Source organism: Galeopterus variegatus, unplaced genomic scaffold, assembly GCF_000696425.1.
Source record: "Galeopterus variegatus unplaced genomic scaffold, G_variegatus-3.0.2 Scaffold336, whole genome shotgun sequence".
NCBI classification, from domain to species: domain Eukaryota; kingdom Metazoa; phylum Chordata; class Mammalia; order Dermoptera; family Cynocephalidae; genus Galeopterus; species Galeopterus variegatus.
In genome coordinates this window covers 44,124-59,387 of record NW_007726447.1, presented here as the reverse complement: position 1 = coordinate 59,387, position 15,264 = coordinate 44,124, and the positions used below count along the sequence as shown (strand labels likewise).

General features: G+C 55.1%; 2 protein-coding genes across 3 annotated transcripts; both read left to right on the top strand.

Annotated features, from left to right (window-relative positions):
• Nucleotides 1-52: 52 nt before the first annotated feature.
• On the top strand, nt 53-12,970 carry ATN1 (atrophin 1). Of its 2 annotated transcripts, none has more exons than XM_008567662.1 (10): nt 53-85; nt 4,731-4,924; nt 5,070-5,207; nt 5,346-5,459; nt 6,125-8,073; nt 8,276-8,498; nt 8,859-9,555; nt 10,428-10,571; nt 10,937-11,117; nt 11,706-12,970. In XM_008567662.1, exons 2-10 carry the CDS (start codon nt 4,898-4,900, stop codon nt 11,737-11,739), a joined length of 3,507 nt encoding a protein of 1,168 aa, XP_008565884.1. In that variant the 5' UTR covers nt 53-85; nt 4,731-4,897; the 3' UTR covers nt 11,740-12,970. The 2 variants fall into 2 exon arrangements, with proteins under 2 accessions (XP_008565884.1, XP_008565883.1); XM_008567661.1 differs by having other exon boundaries at nt 6,122-8,073.
• Nucleotides 12,971-13,246: 276 nt separating this feature from the next.
• Nucleotides 13,247-14,930, top strand: LOC103586399 (chromosome unknown open reading frame, human C12orf57). Its single transcript, XM_008567660.1, has 3 exons — nt 13,247-13,510; nt 13,796-13,972; nt 14,701-14,930. Exons 1-3 carry the CDS (start codon nt 13,459-13,461, stop codon nt 14,850-14,852), a joined length of 381 nt encoding a protein of 126 aa, XP_008565882.1. The 5' UTR covers nt 13,247-13,458; the 3' UTR covers nt 14,853-14,930.
• Nucleotides 14,931-15,264: the final 334 nt, after the last annotated feature.

Sequence of the window (15,264 nt, the reverse complement as noted above, 5' to 3'; positions counted from 1 at the left end):
AAATGGAGAAACCTCAATATTGACAGTGACTTCAAACTGAGCCAAGCTGTTCGCCAGCCAGCCAGCCGTCCCGAGCTACCACCAGGTAAGATCTGCTGCCGTCCGGGCTCGGAGACCCCCGGGGTTCCGGCCCGCCCGGGTTCCGGCCTGCGGCTCCCCACCCCCACTCCTCCCAGTTCCCCCTCCCGCCGCCGCCGCCTCCATTTGTTATTTTCCCAATCCGGTCCCCCCCACTGCGGGCTATGCCTGGCCTGAGGCTGGGGGCTCAGGAGGTGGCGCTGGCTCCGAGGAGGCATGGGGGCCAGGGTACCCGGAGGATCAGAAAGGTGGGGTGGGGGTCGGAGGGAGGGTCTCAGGAGGAGGGCTGATGGGGCAAGAGGGTAGCCGGGAACTGGGGACCGAAAAGAGGAGGAATACCGAGGCGGAGGGATGGCGGGAGAAAAACGGGGGGTGCAGTGAGGGGGCTTCGGAGCTAAGGCAGAATGGATTGGAGAGATGGCAGCGAGGTGGGGCATGAAGGCTCCAGAAAAAGCCCTAAAGGCCCAGAACCCGGGTTCTAGGTTGGGGATGTTAGGAATAGAAGAGAAGTGGGAAACGGAAAAGGGGTGTGGTAAGTGGAAAGAGAGGGGTTGTAGCTGATGAGGGAGGGGACTCAAACCTGGGGAAACGGAGGCAGAGGCCCCCGAGAGGCAAGGAGTGGTCCACCTTTGAGAAGAGCCAGAGATTTTCTGGGGTGGAAGTGGGAAGGCCATGTCTTTTTGACTCGGTTTTCTTTCCCCAAGCCCTGGTCACCTCTGACCCTCTTTTCCCAATCTCAGAAGTAGCTAGTTCTTGGAGAGGGGACATTGGGGCCCGGTAGCATGGGTCCTCCTAAAACTAATGAGAAAGACAGGAACTGAAGGGACAGTTAGGGAGTAAGGTTTTCTGGGAGGATGTAAAAGAGAGAATTGGGCAGCCTTGTAGGCACTTCAAACAAGCTCTCACCTCCACCCTCAATTCCCTAGAGCATCCACTGCCCCCGTAGCTGTAGTCTCCATAGGGAAGACCTTCATTACTGCTTTGAGCTCAGAGATCTTGTGTACATGGGCTTGTTTCTACTGGGTAGGTACTCTTAAGCTCCCTTCCTTCCCTTAGGGTGATATAGGAGGGTAGGAGTAGCTTTGGCAACTGGGGGGAGGGGGCTGGTGGCTGCCAGATGGACCCCTGGGGTGGTGTCTTCGCCATTTTGTTGCCATGGCAGTGACCCAGTGGGATGTCCAATAGGTGGGGGATCAGAATATTGATTGGACCTCAGCCCGTGGCTATGTCCTTGAGACTCTTGGCTGGGTTCTGGAGGACGTTTCTGGTTGCTGCTGGTGGATAAGAGTTTCCCCTGGGGGTGCACCTCCTTCCATCTAGCAGTCTGTTGGAACGAGTAGACATGTTACTTGCAGGTCACAGGTGTTTTTCCAAGTCCCTCCACCTAGGCATAGTGGGAGGATGAAAATGCCCCTGTTCAAGTTGTACCATCTTTTAGCAGTTCGTTCTGGCCTCTACCTCATTATTTTCTGTACACAGTAGTCTTTTTTTTTTTGCACTGATATTCTCCCATTATCTTAAAGTTGGATTCCTCTTTGAGTCTTCCTTTTTCTCTTTCCCAGACAATCTTTGCAGTGATTCTTTCTCCCAACTAACTTTTTTTTTTTTTTTTTTTTTTTTAAAGATGACCGGTAAGGGGATCTCAACCCTTGGCTTGGTGTTGTCAGCACCACGCTCAGCCAGTGAGTGAACCGGCCATCCCTATGTAGGATCCGAACCCGTGGCCTTGGTGTTATCAGCACCGCACTCTACCGAGTGAGCCACGGGCCGGCCTCCCCAACTAACTTTTGACCTTCCATTTCCCTGACCTCGTAGGAATGGCTGAGCTCTCCATGCCCATCCCAGGTGAGAGTGGCCCAGGGGAGAGGGCTATGAAACAGCCTAGAGCAGTGGAAATGTTCTGGACTGGGAGCTAGGAGACCTGGGTCCAGTCTCGGCAGTGCCTCTTAACTGTGACCTTGGGCAAGTCACTTCTCTTTCTTTGAGCTTATTCTCATTGTAAGATGAAGCGGTTATAGACAAAATGATTTGTGAGGCCCCTCTGACAGACCTGGGTTTTAAGAAGGCTTTGGCCAGTCATTGTTTTCCGTGTGTTTGGGCTGCATTGTTATCTAGGAGTCACTTTGGACTGGTTTGTTAGTCTGGCGGGTCAGGAATGATGGTGGGGGTTGGGACAATGATCCTGAAATTCACCTGCAAGCCTTTCCCAGAGGTTGCATTCCCTCTGATAATCCTTCTCATATTTCTCCTATAGTTTCTTTTCCTGTTCTTACTTAGGAGCTCTTTTCCTATTTCTCACTTTTCCACTTCCCCAGTCTGGTCTTAATCATTTTCCTTTTGCAGTAAGGTGATGAAGATGAATGTGTTTAGTGTATTGCAGGTACATAGTAGGTGCCCTATAAATATTAGTTATAGTGACTGCCTGCTAAGGCAAGACTGAGTATAGCTCCCTCATTGGTGCTAAACATGTTTCTGACCCAGGTTCAGAAACATATGTACAACCCAGTCCCAACCTTTTCCCGCCCTCTGCCACTCCCTATCCCCAGAATTATCTACCCCCCCCTTTTTTTTTAGCTTTTCTCCTTCAAAGCTACTCATTGCTAATTTTATCAGATTTCAGCTGATTAAAAAAGTAAGAAGGGGGATGCTATGGTTACTCTGTTCTTCATTCCTTTATTTCTCTGGCCTTTTGGATCCCCTAGCTTTAATTGACTTGGTGAGCACATCCTGTGATGGGGAGGAGAGATGGGCACCCTACTCTGGGAGGGCTGGCAAAGACACACCAGTCACAAATAGTCACCTTGGTTGTGCTTTTGTTAAAATTGTTTTCCCCTTTTGTTATGTTGGGTTTTGTTCTTTGGGCTTTTTTTTGGTTGACAGTATTTTAAAACCAATCTACACAAGAGCTCAAAAATGTGGGTTTTTTGTTTTTTTGAGAAAAAACCAGTAGACTAGAAAAATGACTAGTCTACTGGGCAGAGCATCAGCTGAAAGTTCAGGAGAACCGGGGGTCTGCCCCAGCTATTTTGTGACTCTAAGTAAACTGTTTCCTGGAAGGTTAGACTGACCCCTCACTGCCTGCCTCAGTACGGTTTTGTGGGGGTGAGTGAGAAGTAAGTACTCTGTATTACTTGGTAAAAATATGCCATAGAATGTGGAAATGCCATTTACCTAGCAGGCCTTCTAACTCAGAATAGGTGGGTAAGCTTAGTCTGCTCACACTGAGGCTAGCAGCACTTAATTCAACAAGAAAGACCTCCTGAAGTTAGTGGGTTTAAAGGTCAATAACAAGAAAAGAAGACCCATATACACATGACATCAGTGGACGATACAGAAAGGAAGAAAAAATAGTAAGAAAATACTGTTTTTGCTCTCAAAAGATCTTATGTTCAGTAACAGGGAGACACTTGACACTTAGCTAGAAATACAAACAAGTGCCAATGAAAATAGCTGGCTACAGAAATACAAATATATAAAGATACCTATTGAAAAGTAGGTAGATATAGATGGATACGCTGTGAGATGTACATTTCTGTCTATGCCAAGTGGAAGGAGAGGCTTAAATATTTGTAAATGTGAATTGTGCACTCACTGATATTTTGTCTTTGGTTGTTAACGTGAGAACCCTGGCTTTTCCTCTAACCTTAGGGAACTCAACTACTAGAGAAGGGGTCTTTAAGAGGCTCTCAAAAATGATGTTCTTCAATTTGGGGGATACCTAGGTTTGGTCTTGGGATTGGTAGGACTGCACTCCTTTGTATTGTGGAATGGGACCCTCTTCTGTCTACTCTGATGTGAAAAAAGATTCCTTTCATATCTCTGTGACTGATCTAGGCCGTCTGAGAATTCTCCCCACTAACTTCTTTTTTTTTTTTTAAAAAGATAACCGGTAAGGGGATCTCAACCCTTGGCTTGGTGTTGTCAGCACCACGCTCAGCCAGTGAGCAAACCGGCCATCCCTATATAGGATCCGAACCCGTGGCCTTGGTGTCATCAGCACCGCACTCTACCGAGTGAGCCTCGGGCCGGCCTCTCCCCACTAACTTCTGAGGAGAAAGTAGCAAAGTACAGAAGAGCGTGGGCTTTGAAATCAGAGAGATGTGGGTGTGATTCTGGTTCTGTCACTGGTCTTCACTGTGTGAGGCTGGGCAAGTCACAATCACAATCTTTGAGCCTCAGTTCTCTCACCTATATAATGAGAATAATAATAAAAACACCTAGATTTTAGGGTTGGTTGTAAATATTAAATGAAATCGTGTATAAAGGGCTTGACATAAAGAAGGTACTCAATACACATTAATACTTCAGCTTCATTTCTTTATGCTCCTTTGTGAGGCTCTGTGGAATTTGCGTGTACATAAATATTCTTTAAGGATCATGAAGGGTAAAACAGCATGATCTCCTGGATTGGGGCTCATAGGTTCATCTGGATTTTCTGCCTTTCCCAGTGATGAAAGAGATCATATTGTGAGCAGAATCTCCCCCACTTTTAGATAGCTGAGGCAGCCCATGGGACAAGCCAGCAATGTCTTGTGGTGTGAGTACATTTGTCCCAAAGGCTTAGGGCTGGCCTCTTATTCAGCACAAGCACGGTAGTGTCCCCTTCAGACTCTGTTCTCCAACTGGAGACTCTGATGGTCTCTTTCTAACAGGTTTCACGGAAAACAGATCCGGCAGGTTCCAGGTGCCTACACTGGAAACGTGGAGATCCTGCTTCCTGCTTCCCAGGCCACAGCTGTGGGGAACTTGGGGCGGAGCAGAGAAGTTTCTGTATTCAGCTGCCCAGGCAGAGGAGAATGGGGCCTCCACAGCTTGAAGAATGAAGACAAGACAGAATAAAGACTCAGTGAGTAATAGCTATGAGAGACATGAAAGATTAGGGGCAGGGAAGCTAGGAGGAAGGGCCTAGAGAGGCAGAATAGAAATAACGTGCATTGTCAGGTTAGGTGCAGTGTAAAAAAACATTACCTGCCTCTTTGCTCCTCCCTCAGATGTCAATGAGGAGTGGACGGAAGAAAGAGGCCCCTGGACCCCGGGAAGAACTGAGATCGAGGGGCCGGGCCTCCCCTGGAGGTGTCAGCACGTCCAGCAGTGATGGCAAAGCTGAGAAGTCCCGGCAGACAGCCAAGGTATTCTGTCCTCAGGTCCTCCCACAGGATGCCCGGGCACTGGGGTTGAGGGTGTGTGTTGTGGGGGAACTTCCTGTCTGGCAGAGGGTAATAGTGGAGCTTGGGAGGTAGAAAACAGGCATTTTCTCTTTCTAACAGAAGGCCCGCATAGAGGAAGCCTCCACCCCAAAGGTCAGCAAGCAGGGCCGGAGTGACGAGATCTCAGAGAGTGAAAGTGAGGAGACAAATGCACCAAAAAAGACCAAAACTGAGGTGGGAGACCCTTGCAGCCATCCTGACCCATTTTCTGACCATTCTTTTCCCAAACTTTCTTTTGCTCACTATCCCTACCTTGATCTCTCCTGGAATATAACAGAAAAGTCACTGCCTAGTGCTTATTACAGCAGTCCTATCTATGTCAGACAAATCTCTAGGGCTTTGGCCAGATCACTAGATGACTAGGCAGGGCCAAAGGGATTGGAAGAGTTGGGGGATTCTAGCCTCTGGGTGAGAATTCTTGCTAAAAGGAACAAATAAATCATAAGGAAAATGCACAAGTGAGCTTTTTGAGAATCAAGGGTTTGGGGGATGGTTAGTTAAAGGGGTAAATGAGATAAGAAGAGGGTGGATATGAGATGGTGGGAGACAGGGATTTGGAGTCAGCTGTGGATAGAGAGAAGCTGTGTGAGATGGACACTTAAGGAAGAAGTGGAGTCTACAAGGAGGGAACCTACACTGGCTGCTAGGGAGCAGCTCAGAATGTGGCGAGAGTGGGGTAATGCCCAGATGGCAAGAGGTGGGCTTGAGCAAGAGTACTCACACATCACAGTACAATGATTTGCTGTGAGGGGAAAATGATCTTATGCTAGAGAGGCCCCCAAACTTGGGGAAATGGGAAAGGAAAAGAGGAAGAAATGGCCCTCCCTTTTCTGCAGCAGGAACTCCCTCGGCCACAGTCTCCCTCAGATCTGGATAGTTTGGATGGGCGGAGCCTCAATGATGACGGCAGCAGTGACCCTAGGGATATTGACCAGGACAACCGCAGCACGTCCCCCAGCATCTACAGTCCTGGAAGTGTGGAGAATGACTCCGACTCGTCTTCTGGCCTGTCCCAGGGCCCAGCCCGGCCCTACCACCCACCTCCACTCTTTCCTCCCTCCCCTCCACCACCAGATAGCACCCCCCGACAGCCAGAGCCTGGCTTTGAACCCCATCCTTCTGTGACACCCACTGGATATCATGCTCCCATGGAGCCCCCCACATCTCGAATGTTCCAGGCTCCTCCTGGGGCCCCTCCCCCTCACCCACAGCTCTACCCTGGGGGAGCTGGTGGAGTTTTGTCTGGACCCCCATTGGGTCCCAAGGGGGGAGGGGCTGCCTCTTCAGTGGGGGCTCCTAGTGGGGGTAAGCAGCACCCCCCACCTACTACCCCCATTTCAATGTCAAGCTCTGGGGCTGGTGCTCCCCCAACAAAGCCACCTAACACTCCAGTGGGTGGTGGGAACCTACCCTCTGCTCCACCACCAGCTACCTTCCCCCATGTGACACCAAACCTGCCTCCCCCACCTGCCCTGAGACCCCTCAACAATGCATCAACTTCTCCTCCTGGCCTGGGAGCCCAGCCACTACCTGGGCATCTGTCTTCTCCTCATGCTGTGGGGCAGGGTATGGGTGGACTTCCTCCTGGCCCAGAGAAGGGCCCAACTCTGGCTCCCTCACCCCACCCTCTGCCCCCTGCTTCCTCTTCTGCCCCAGCCCCCCCAATGAGGTATCCTTATTCATCCTCTAGTAGTAGCTCTGCAGCAGCCTCCTCTTCCAGTTCTTCCTCTTCCTCTGTCTCCCAGTACCCAGCTTCCCAGGCATTGCCCAGTTATCCTCACTCCTTCCCTCCCCCAACAAGCCTCTCTGTCTCCAATCAGCCACCCAAGTATACTCAGCCTTCTCTCCCATCCCAGGCCGTGTGGAGCCAGGGTCCCCCCGCACCTCCTCCATATGGCCGCCTCTTAGCCAACAGCAGTGCCCATCCAGGCCCCTTCCCTCCTACTGGGGGCCAATCCACTGCCCACCCATCAGCTCCAACACATCACCATCACCACCAGCAGCAGCAGCAGCAGCAGCAGCATCATGGAAGCTCTGGGCCCCCTCCACCTGGAGCATATCCCCACCCCCTGGAGAGCAGTAGCTCCCACCATGCACACCCTTATGCCATGTCTCCCTCCCTGGGGTCTCTGAGGCCCTACCCACCAGGGCCAGCACACCTGCCTCCACCTCACAGCCAGGTGTCCTACAGCCAAGCAGGCCCCAATGGCCCCCAAGTCTCTTCTTCCAACTCTTCCTCCTCTCAAGGGTCCTACCCATGTTCACACCCTTCCCCCTCCCAGGGACCCCAAGGGGCGCCCTACCCCTTCCCACCGGTGCCTCCAGTCACCACCTCCTCGGCTACCCTTTCCACGGTCATTGCCACCGTCGCTTCCTCGCCAGCAGGCTATAAAACTGCCTCCCCACCATATGGAAAGAGGGCCCCGTCCCCGGGTTCCTACAAGACAGCCACCCCACCCGGATACAAGCCGGGGTCGCCGCCCTCCTTCCGAACGGGTACCCCACCGGGCTATCGAGGCGCCTCGCCACCTGCAGGTCCCGGAACCTTCAAGCCTGGCTCGCCCACCGTGGGTACTGGACCCCTGCCACCTGCGGGGCCGACAGGCCTGTCATCTCTGCCTCCACCACCTGCGGCCCCTGCCTCAGGGCCACCTCTGAGTGCCACTCAGATCAAACAGGAGCCAGCTGAGGAATATGAGACCCCCGAGAGCCCGGTGCCCCCGGCCCGCAGCCCTTCGCCCCCTCCCAAGGTGGTAGACGTGCCCAGTCATGCCAGTCAGTCTGCCAGGTGAGCGGGCAGGGTGGGGTGCAGGTGGGCCTGAAAAGGGGGATGATGAAGAGGGGGAGTAGGCACGGGAGGGGCCTTGCGTTCGTGCTTTTTAAACGTACACCAAACGCCGTCCGCTGCCCTCGCCTCGCCCTTATGGCCCCTGAGGTGCGCGGCAGCTCCCAGCCCGCGGGGGCTGAGCACGCTGCCTTCGCGGCCGCAGGTTCAACAAACACCTGGACCGCGGCTTTAACTCGTGCGCGCGTAGCGACTTGTACTTCGTGCCGCTGGAGGGCTCCAAGCTGGCCAAGAAACGCGCCGACCTGGTGGAAAAGGTGCGACGCGAGGCCGAGCAGCGCGCGCGTGAAGAAAAAGAGCGCGAGCGCGAGCGGGAACGCGAGAAGGAGCGCGAACGCGAGAAGGAGCGCGAGCTGGAACGAAGCGTGGTGAGTGCGTCACGACGTGCGCCGCCGCCTCTCACCCCCCGTGGCGCGGCGCGGGGATCACTCCGCCACCTGTCGGCGTGGAGGAACCACTGCAGCCCAGGAAATGCAGCCCAAAGGATTCCGGCGGGACTGATCTTTGCATTCCTGGGTTGGGGGAGGGCTTGCTCAGGGGGGACTGACTACCCGTGGATCGTCGGAAGGGTAAGGGAGGCGGGAGCGGCGGCAGGAAGGTTTGGTAGGCAGAGTTCCAATGGGGTGAGGTATTTGGGCAGTCAGGTGCTGAGACAAATGGGCAGTTTGGAACCAGCCACCTCTTTTCATAAGTGCCCTTTTGACTCCACTTCTTCCTGTACCCCACAGAAGTTGGCTCAGGAGGGCCGTGCTCCAGTGGAGTGTCCATCTCTGGGCCCAGTGCCCCATCGCCCTCCATTTGAGCCGGGCAGTGCTGTGGCCACAGTGCCTCCCTACCTGGGTCCTGACACTCCAGCCCTGCGCACTCTCAGTGAATACGCCCGGCCTCATGTCATGTCTCCTGGCAATCGCAACCATCCATTCTACGTGCCCCTGGGGGCAGTGGACCCAGGGCTCCTGGGTTACAATGTTCCAGCCCTATATAGCAGTGACCCAGCTGCCCGGGAGAGGGAGCGGGAAGCCCGTGAACGAGACCTTCGTGACCGCCTCAAGCCTGGCTTCGAGGTGAAGCCTAGTGAGCTGGAACCCCTACACGGGGTCCCTGGGCCAGGCTTGGATCCCTTTCCCAGACATGGGGGCTTGGCTCTGCAGCCTGGCCCACCTGGCCTGCACCCTTTCCCCTTTCATCCGAGTCTGGGGCCTCTGGATCGAGAACGTCTAGCGCTGGCAGCTGGGCCAGCTCTGCGGCCTGACATGTCCTATGCTGAGCGGCTGGCAGCTGAGAGGCAGCACGCAGAAAGGGTGGCGGCCCTGGGCAATGACCCGCTGGCACGGCTGCAGATGCTCAACGTGACCCCCCATCACCACCAGCACTCCCACATCCACTCTCACCTGCACCTGCACCAGCAGGATGCCATCCATGCAGGTAAGATCCCTACTCCTCACCTTGACCCTTTGGGGCCACCTTTCCCTCTGCCATGATTGGGCTCTTCTTTTCCTCCAGCCAAGACTTCCTCCTCTTGTTCCTAAGTTGCTGCCCTGATCTTTGCCTCCCTGACTTTCCCCCAGCCTTGTCTCTTCAGGCCCTACCCTCGCTTCAGAGCCTGTATTCCCCGCACTCCAATCCTCTCTGCACTCCACCCCTAATAGAGGCCCAAGCTGGAGCCCTTTGAAGGAACACAACCTTGCTGTACTCACAGCCCGTTTCCCAAAGCCCTTCACATAACCGGTTGTCTTGTTCCAGAGTGGATTCAGTTCTTGTTTCTTGCCATTCTCTTCTTTCCTCCCAGCTGGAGGTCTTTTGTGTTCCTCCCCATCCCTTGATCTGTAACGTTCTAGAAAGGGCCCTGCGGCTTTGGTCTTGGGTGTTATGGGTGATGATACCATCCTTTCATCGTATTTCTTATTGTCCAGAGCCTTACCCAACCTAGCCTTACAATCCTGTTCATTCCAGGTTCCTTGGGCTTTCTCCTTCTTACTCTTTTCTCTCTTCCTGTTTCATTTCCTAAACTTCTGTCATCTTCCATCTCCTCGAAGGAGTCTGCCTCTCTCTCTCTCTCAGATCCCATTAGCAACTGCAATCTCTCGTCCTCTGTCGTCCATATGTCCCTACTCCAGTAGGGTCTCTTCCTGTCCACCCCTTAGGCCTCTAGTTCTTCTGTTCTTCCTTCATTCCACTTTGGATCTCCTTGTGTTTGACTGTCCATCTCTCTTCCTGGACTTGGACCCCTTCACCCAAATGCATGGTTTTCCCTAGACCTGCCTTCTGGTGACATCTTCATCTTCTCTGCCCTCCAGCCTCTGCCTCGGTGCACCCTCTCATTGACCCCCTGGCCTCAGGGTCTCACCTTACCCGGATCCCCTACCCGGCTGGGACCCTTCCTAACCCCCTTCTTCCTCACCCTCTGCACGAGAACGAAGTTCTTCGTCACCAGCTCTTTGGTAAGGATGGAGATTGGGAGTGGGGAAGCTCTTATGAGAGGAGGGCAGAAAGGGGGAATTTGGGTGGTGGTATGGGCCTAATTGGTTTTGGGGAGGGATGACGAGATGCCTAGAAGAGCTGAGAATGGGAATAGGAGAGCTGAGGTGCTGCCCAAGAGAGGCACAGGTTTTAGTGCCAAGCTGAGAGGTTTGAATCCTAATTCCACTCTTGGCAACTTGCAGGACTGGCTATGTTACTTAGCTTTTTAGTATCTTTCTTCTGCACGTAAAGGTGGCTGACAGTCGTCTGGCCCAGAGTAGGTACTCACTACCCAAGTCATGTCTGTCACCCCCCCACCCCCCCACCCCCGCCTTCCTGCTCACAGCTGCCCCCTACCGGGACCTGCCGGCCTCCCTCTCTGCCCCGATGTCAGCTGCTCATCAGCTGCAGGCCATGCACGCACAGTCCGCCGAGCTGCAGCGCTTGGCGCTGGAACAGCAGCAGTGGCTGCACGCCCATCACCCGCTACACAGCGTGCCGCTCCCCGCCCAGGAGGACTACTACAGGTACTACAAGGTGTCCTAGGCCAGGAGTAAGGGGCCGTGGGCTTAGCCAGCCTGGGATGGGTGGTGGGCATGGTACAGCCAGGTGCCAGGCTCATTGGAGGGAACCTTTCCTCCCCCACCCCCATCTGTGAGAGGGGCACAGAGTAGGTCCTCACTACCCAAGTCATGTCTGTCACCCCCCCCCCCCCCCACCCCCGCCTTCCTGCTCACAGCTGCCCCCTACCGGGACCTGCCGGCCTCCCTCTCTGCCCCGATGTCAGCTGCTCATCAGCTGCAGGCCATGCACGCACAGTCCGCCGAGCTGCAGCGCTTGGCGCTGGAACAGCAGCAGTGGCTGCACGCCCATCACCCGCTACACAGCGTGCCGCTCCCCGCCCAGGAGGACTACTACAGGTACTACAAGGTGTCCTAGGCCAGGAGTAAGGGGCCGTGGGCTTAGCCAGCCTGGGATGGGTGGTGGGCATGGTACAGCCAGGTGCCAGGCTCATTGGAGGGAACCTTTCCTCCCCCACCCCCATCTGTGAGAGGGGCAAGGTCAGGGTCGATCTCAGTCTCTCATCTCTCTGCTATGCACTGCCCCTTCCCTAGTCACCTGAAGAAGGAAAGCGACAAGCCACTGTAGAACCCGCGATCAAGAGAACACCCATGGCTCCTGCGTCTGGACCTTGGAGGCCCCCCTTCCGGCCCGCCACCCAGGGCCTGCCACCCAGAATCCGAGGAGAGGGTGCTGCTCAGTTGCAGGGTCTCCACAGCTGGGCAGAGGGAGGGAGGAAGGGACAGACAGAGGCCAGGGCCCTCGTGGTGTGCGAGAGTGGGGACAAAATGCACACCAGGGCATTTTGGACCAGGGCCCTCTTGTCCCCCTGCTTTCCTCTTCCTCCTCCATGCCCAACCCTGGTGGCCGCCGCCCGTCCCCCACCCCGTTGGTGTGATTATTTCATCTGTTAGATGTGGCTGTTTTTGCGTAGCATCGTGTGCCGCCCCTGCCCCTCCCCAATCCCTGTGTGCGCGCCCCCTCTGCGATGTATGCCCTTTGCCCCTGCCCCACATTAATAATTTATATATATAAATATCTATATGACGCTCTTTAAAAAACATCCCAACCAAAACCATCCAAACAAAAACATCCTCACAAGTCCCCGGAACATGGCTGTGACTGGTTCTTTGTGGGGGCTGGGGGTGGGATCTCTACAGCGGTGCCTAGATCTCTAGAGACTGGCAGGGAAGCAGGAAGGGACGGGGCCTTCTTAAGGAACTGGATGCAGGCCCCTAGAGAGTTGGAGAGGGGATCTGGGGAGGGTCAGGAACCTTGGCCCTGCTGGAGGGGGTAGCACGGTGCTAGTTTCCTCCCGCCCCGCAAAGCTGGGAAGTCAAGAAACTGGAGGCCTGAGACAGGACCGCCTCTGCCATGGCCTGGACTAGGAAGCTGCCCAGACCTTGGAGCTTCTGCTACTGGTCCCACTGCTGGGAGCCGCCAGAGGCCCCCGGAACGAGGGCTACGGAGTCTTGGATCCTTTCCGTGGAGCAGTCCGAAAAGCGGGGTGGGGCGGGGGTAATTTCGATAGATCAGTGTGGTCAGCACCCGGCAGCCGTGACTACCCTACAGTGTGAGGAGGGTGTGGGTGACAACCTCAAACGCCTGGAAGGGAAATAGGACATCCCGCGGCATCGCCCATCCCTCCACAAAGCCATTTTAGGAGAGCGTGAGCGCGGCTGTCGCTCCAGGCTTTTATTGCTGCCAATCGCTGTCCTCGTTCTTGGCAACGAAAGGGCTGTGACTGGCTACGTTCTCAGCCAATCGGTACCGGGTTCATTTGCATAGGCTGTAATAAAGCGTTCACAAACTCTAGAAATGAATGGAAGTTCCTTAGAACACTATTTTTCCTACTGAAAGCTACAGTGTCCCTCGTTGCGTACGCATTAGAAGGAGCTAGAGACTTCAGTGTCAGCTCACCCTCACCGATACCGGAGTTCGTGCGTCCCCCGTGTTCTCTCCAGGGCAGGGTTCTGCAGTGTTGCAGCTCTTTTTGAATTTGTCTAGTAGGTTTTCCGGTTCTTTCCGGAAAGCCCTCCTACTTGTTGCTTGTTCTGAACGGCAGAGGTTCTTGCTAGTCGGCCGTGCGGCTGTGGCTTCTTCCTCCCGCGTGCGCTAGGGGCCCGCCTTACGTGCTTTCCGTCTGAGCTCGCGGGCTTGCGGAGCACACGCACGTCCGGGAGCTTCCGGCTGCCGCCAACGCTGCTTCTTCTTCTCCCCCAGCGGCCGTGGGAGCCGTTCTGGGAGGTGGCTGGTTTCTCTTGCCCTTTGCGTTATCTCCGCTGCGTGTGCAGCTCTGGTTTTCTTATGGCGGCCGCCTCGGCCCAACCTGCGGCCCTCAGCGCCGAGCAGGCCAAGGGTGAGAAGCGTCCTAGTCACGGCATAGGTTGCGCGCCCGCCGGGGGAAGATGCGGCCGGAGGAGACGGGGCGAGAGACGTGGCACCCTACAACCGCTGGGAAGCAGGGGCGCGGGGCGCCGGGCACCATCCCTCGTTCTCTTTTAAGTGGGCTCCTCGCCCCCAAGAACGAGGGATTCGGGGCTACGACCTCAGTCCACTAATTCTCTGTCCTCTTCCCTGGGCCCGCCGGCCGTGCTCCGGCGCTGACCCCGGGTCGCCTCCCTGGGATGCCTGTGGCGCGCAGTGGTCTTGGCGGAGGTGATCCAGGCTTTCTCGGCTCCAGAGAACGCCGTGCGCATGGACGAGGCTCGGGACAATGCGTGCAACGACATGGGCAAGATGCTGCAATTCGTGCTGCCCGTGGCCACGCAGATCCAGCAGGAGGTTATCAAAGCCTATGGCTTCAGCTGCGACGGGGAAGGTGGGTCGGACGCAGGACACTGGTGGAGTGTGGACTGGCGAGTGGGTGCTGGATGGGTGGGCCCCTAAGATGTCATCCCCCTCATCGCCACACGGCGGCAGCCACAACCTGAGCCCACGGTCTACAATGAACTTTGTGCATTTTGCGAGTACCTGTAATCTCACTATTTATTACTTCATTTCGTGATGAAGGAACAGACTCTAAAAGTAAAGTAAGTGCCCGGGGTCACAGCAGAACTGGACTTTGAACCCTGTTCTGTTAACTTTTAGAGAGATGTCTGCGCGATTCTGCAGCCCCTCCGAGGTGTTTAGATAACCTCTGGAAGTTGGCGTTTATATTTCCATGGTGAGGTCGCGGTGTTCCCCTAGGGGTTTACTGATTCAGGCCAGCTGCCCCATAGCCCTCGCGTGTTCAGGTTATAGCCCCGGGATCTCGTGGGTGTTCACACTTGGGGTTCTGTGACTAAACTGCTAAACCGAGTCACCTGAGAGTAAGAAGCACACTACTTTAGGGTATTTTCATTCACTGCATCCCATCCGGTTGTGCCCAGTGTAGACCAGGAAGTGGTTGATCCCAAACACACAGGACAGAGTCCTGCATGTGTCTTGTTTTGCAGAGAGCTACCTGGTCAGAGGGGGAGCAGCCAGTAACTCTTGCCCAAAGCCTCCAGCTATCTTGGGCATTCTGGTCCCCAGTAGTATGGATTGACTCTCCACTTCCTTTTGCAGGTGTCCTTAAGTTTGCCCGTTTGGTCAAGTCCTACGAAGCCCAGGATCCTGAGATCGCCAGCCTGTCAGGCAAGCTGAAGGCTCTGTTCCTGCCGCCCATGACACTGCCGCCGCACGGGCCAGCTTCTGGTGGCAGTGTGGCCGCCTCCTGAGTTGGCCCTCCTCTGTGCCACTGCTGGGGAAGGGAAGACCTTGGTGTTCCAGAAGATAATAAACGTGCCTGTGACTTAGCCTCGTTGTCAGTCTTTTTTTTTTTTTCCTTTTTGTCTTGACCGGTAACGGGATCGCAACCCTCAGTGTCGTGCCCCTACCGCGACCAGCAACGGGATCGCAACCTTCGGTGTCGCGCCCGCACCGTGCTCAACCAGTGAGCGGACCGGTCTGTATATGGGATCCGAACCCTCGGCCGGAGCGCCACCACGCTCCCAAGTGCTGCACTTTACCGAGTGCGCCACCGGGCCGGCCCCGTCTTTTGTAAGACTGACAGCCTCCATCTCTTGCCCGCAGATTGCCTCTGCCATTCCAAGCTGCCTCATTCCTCTGTCCAGATCCTTCCTGTACTCA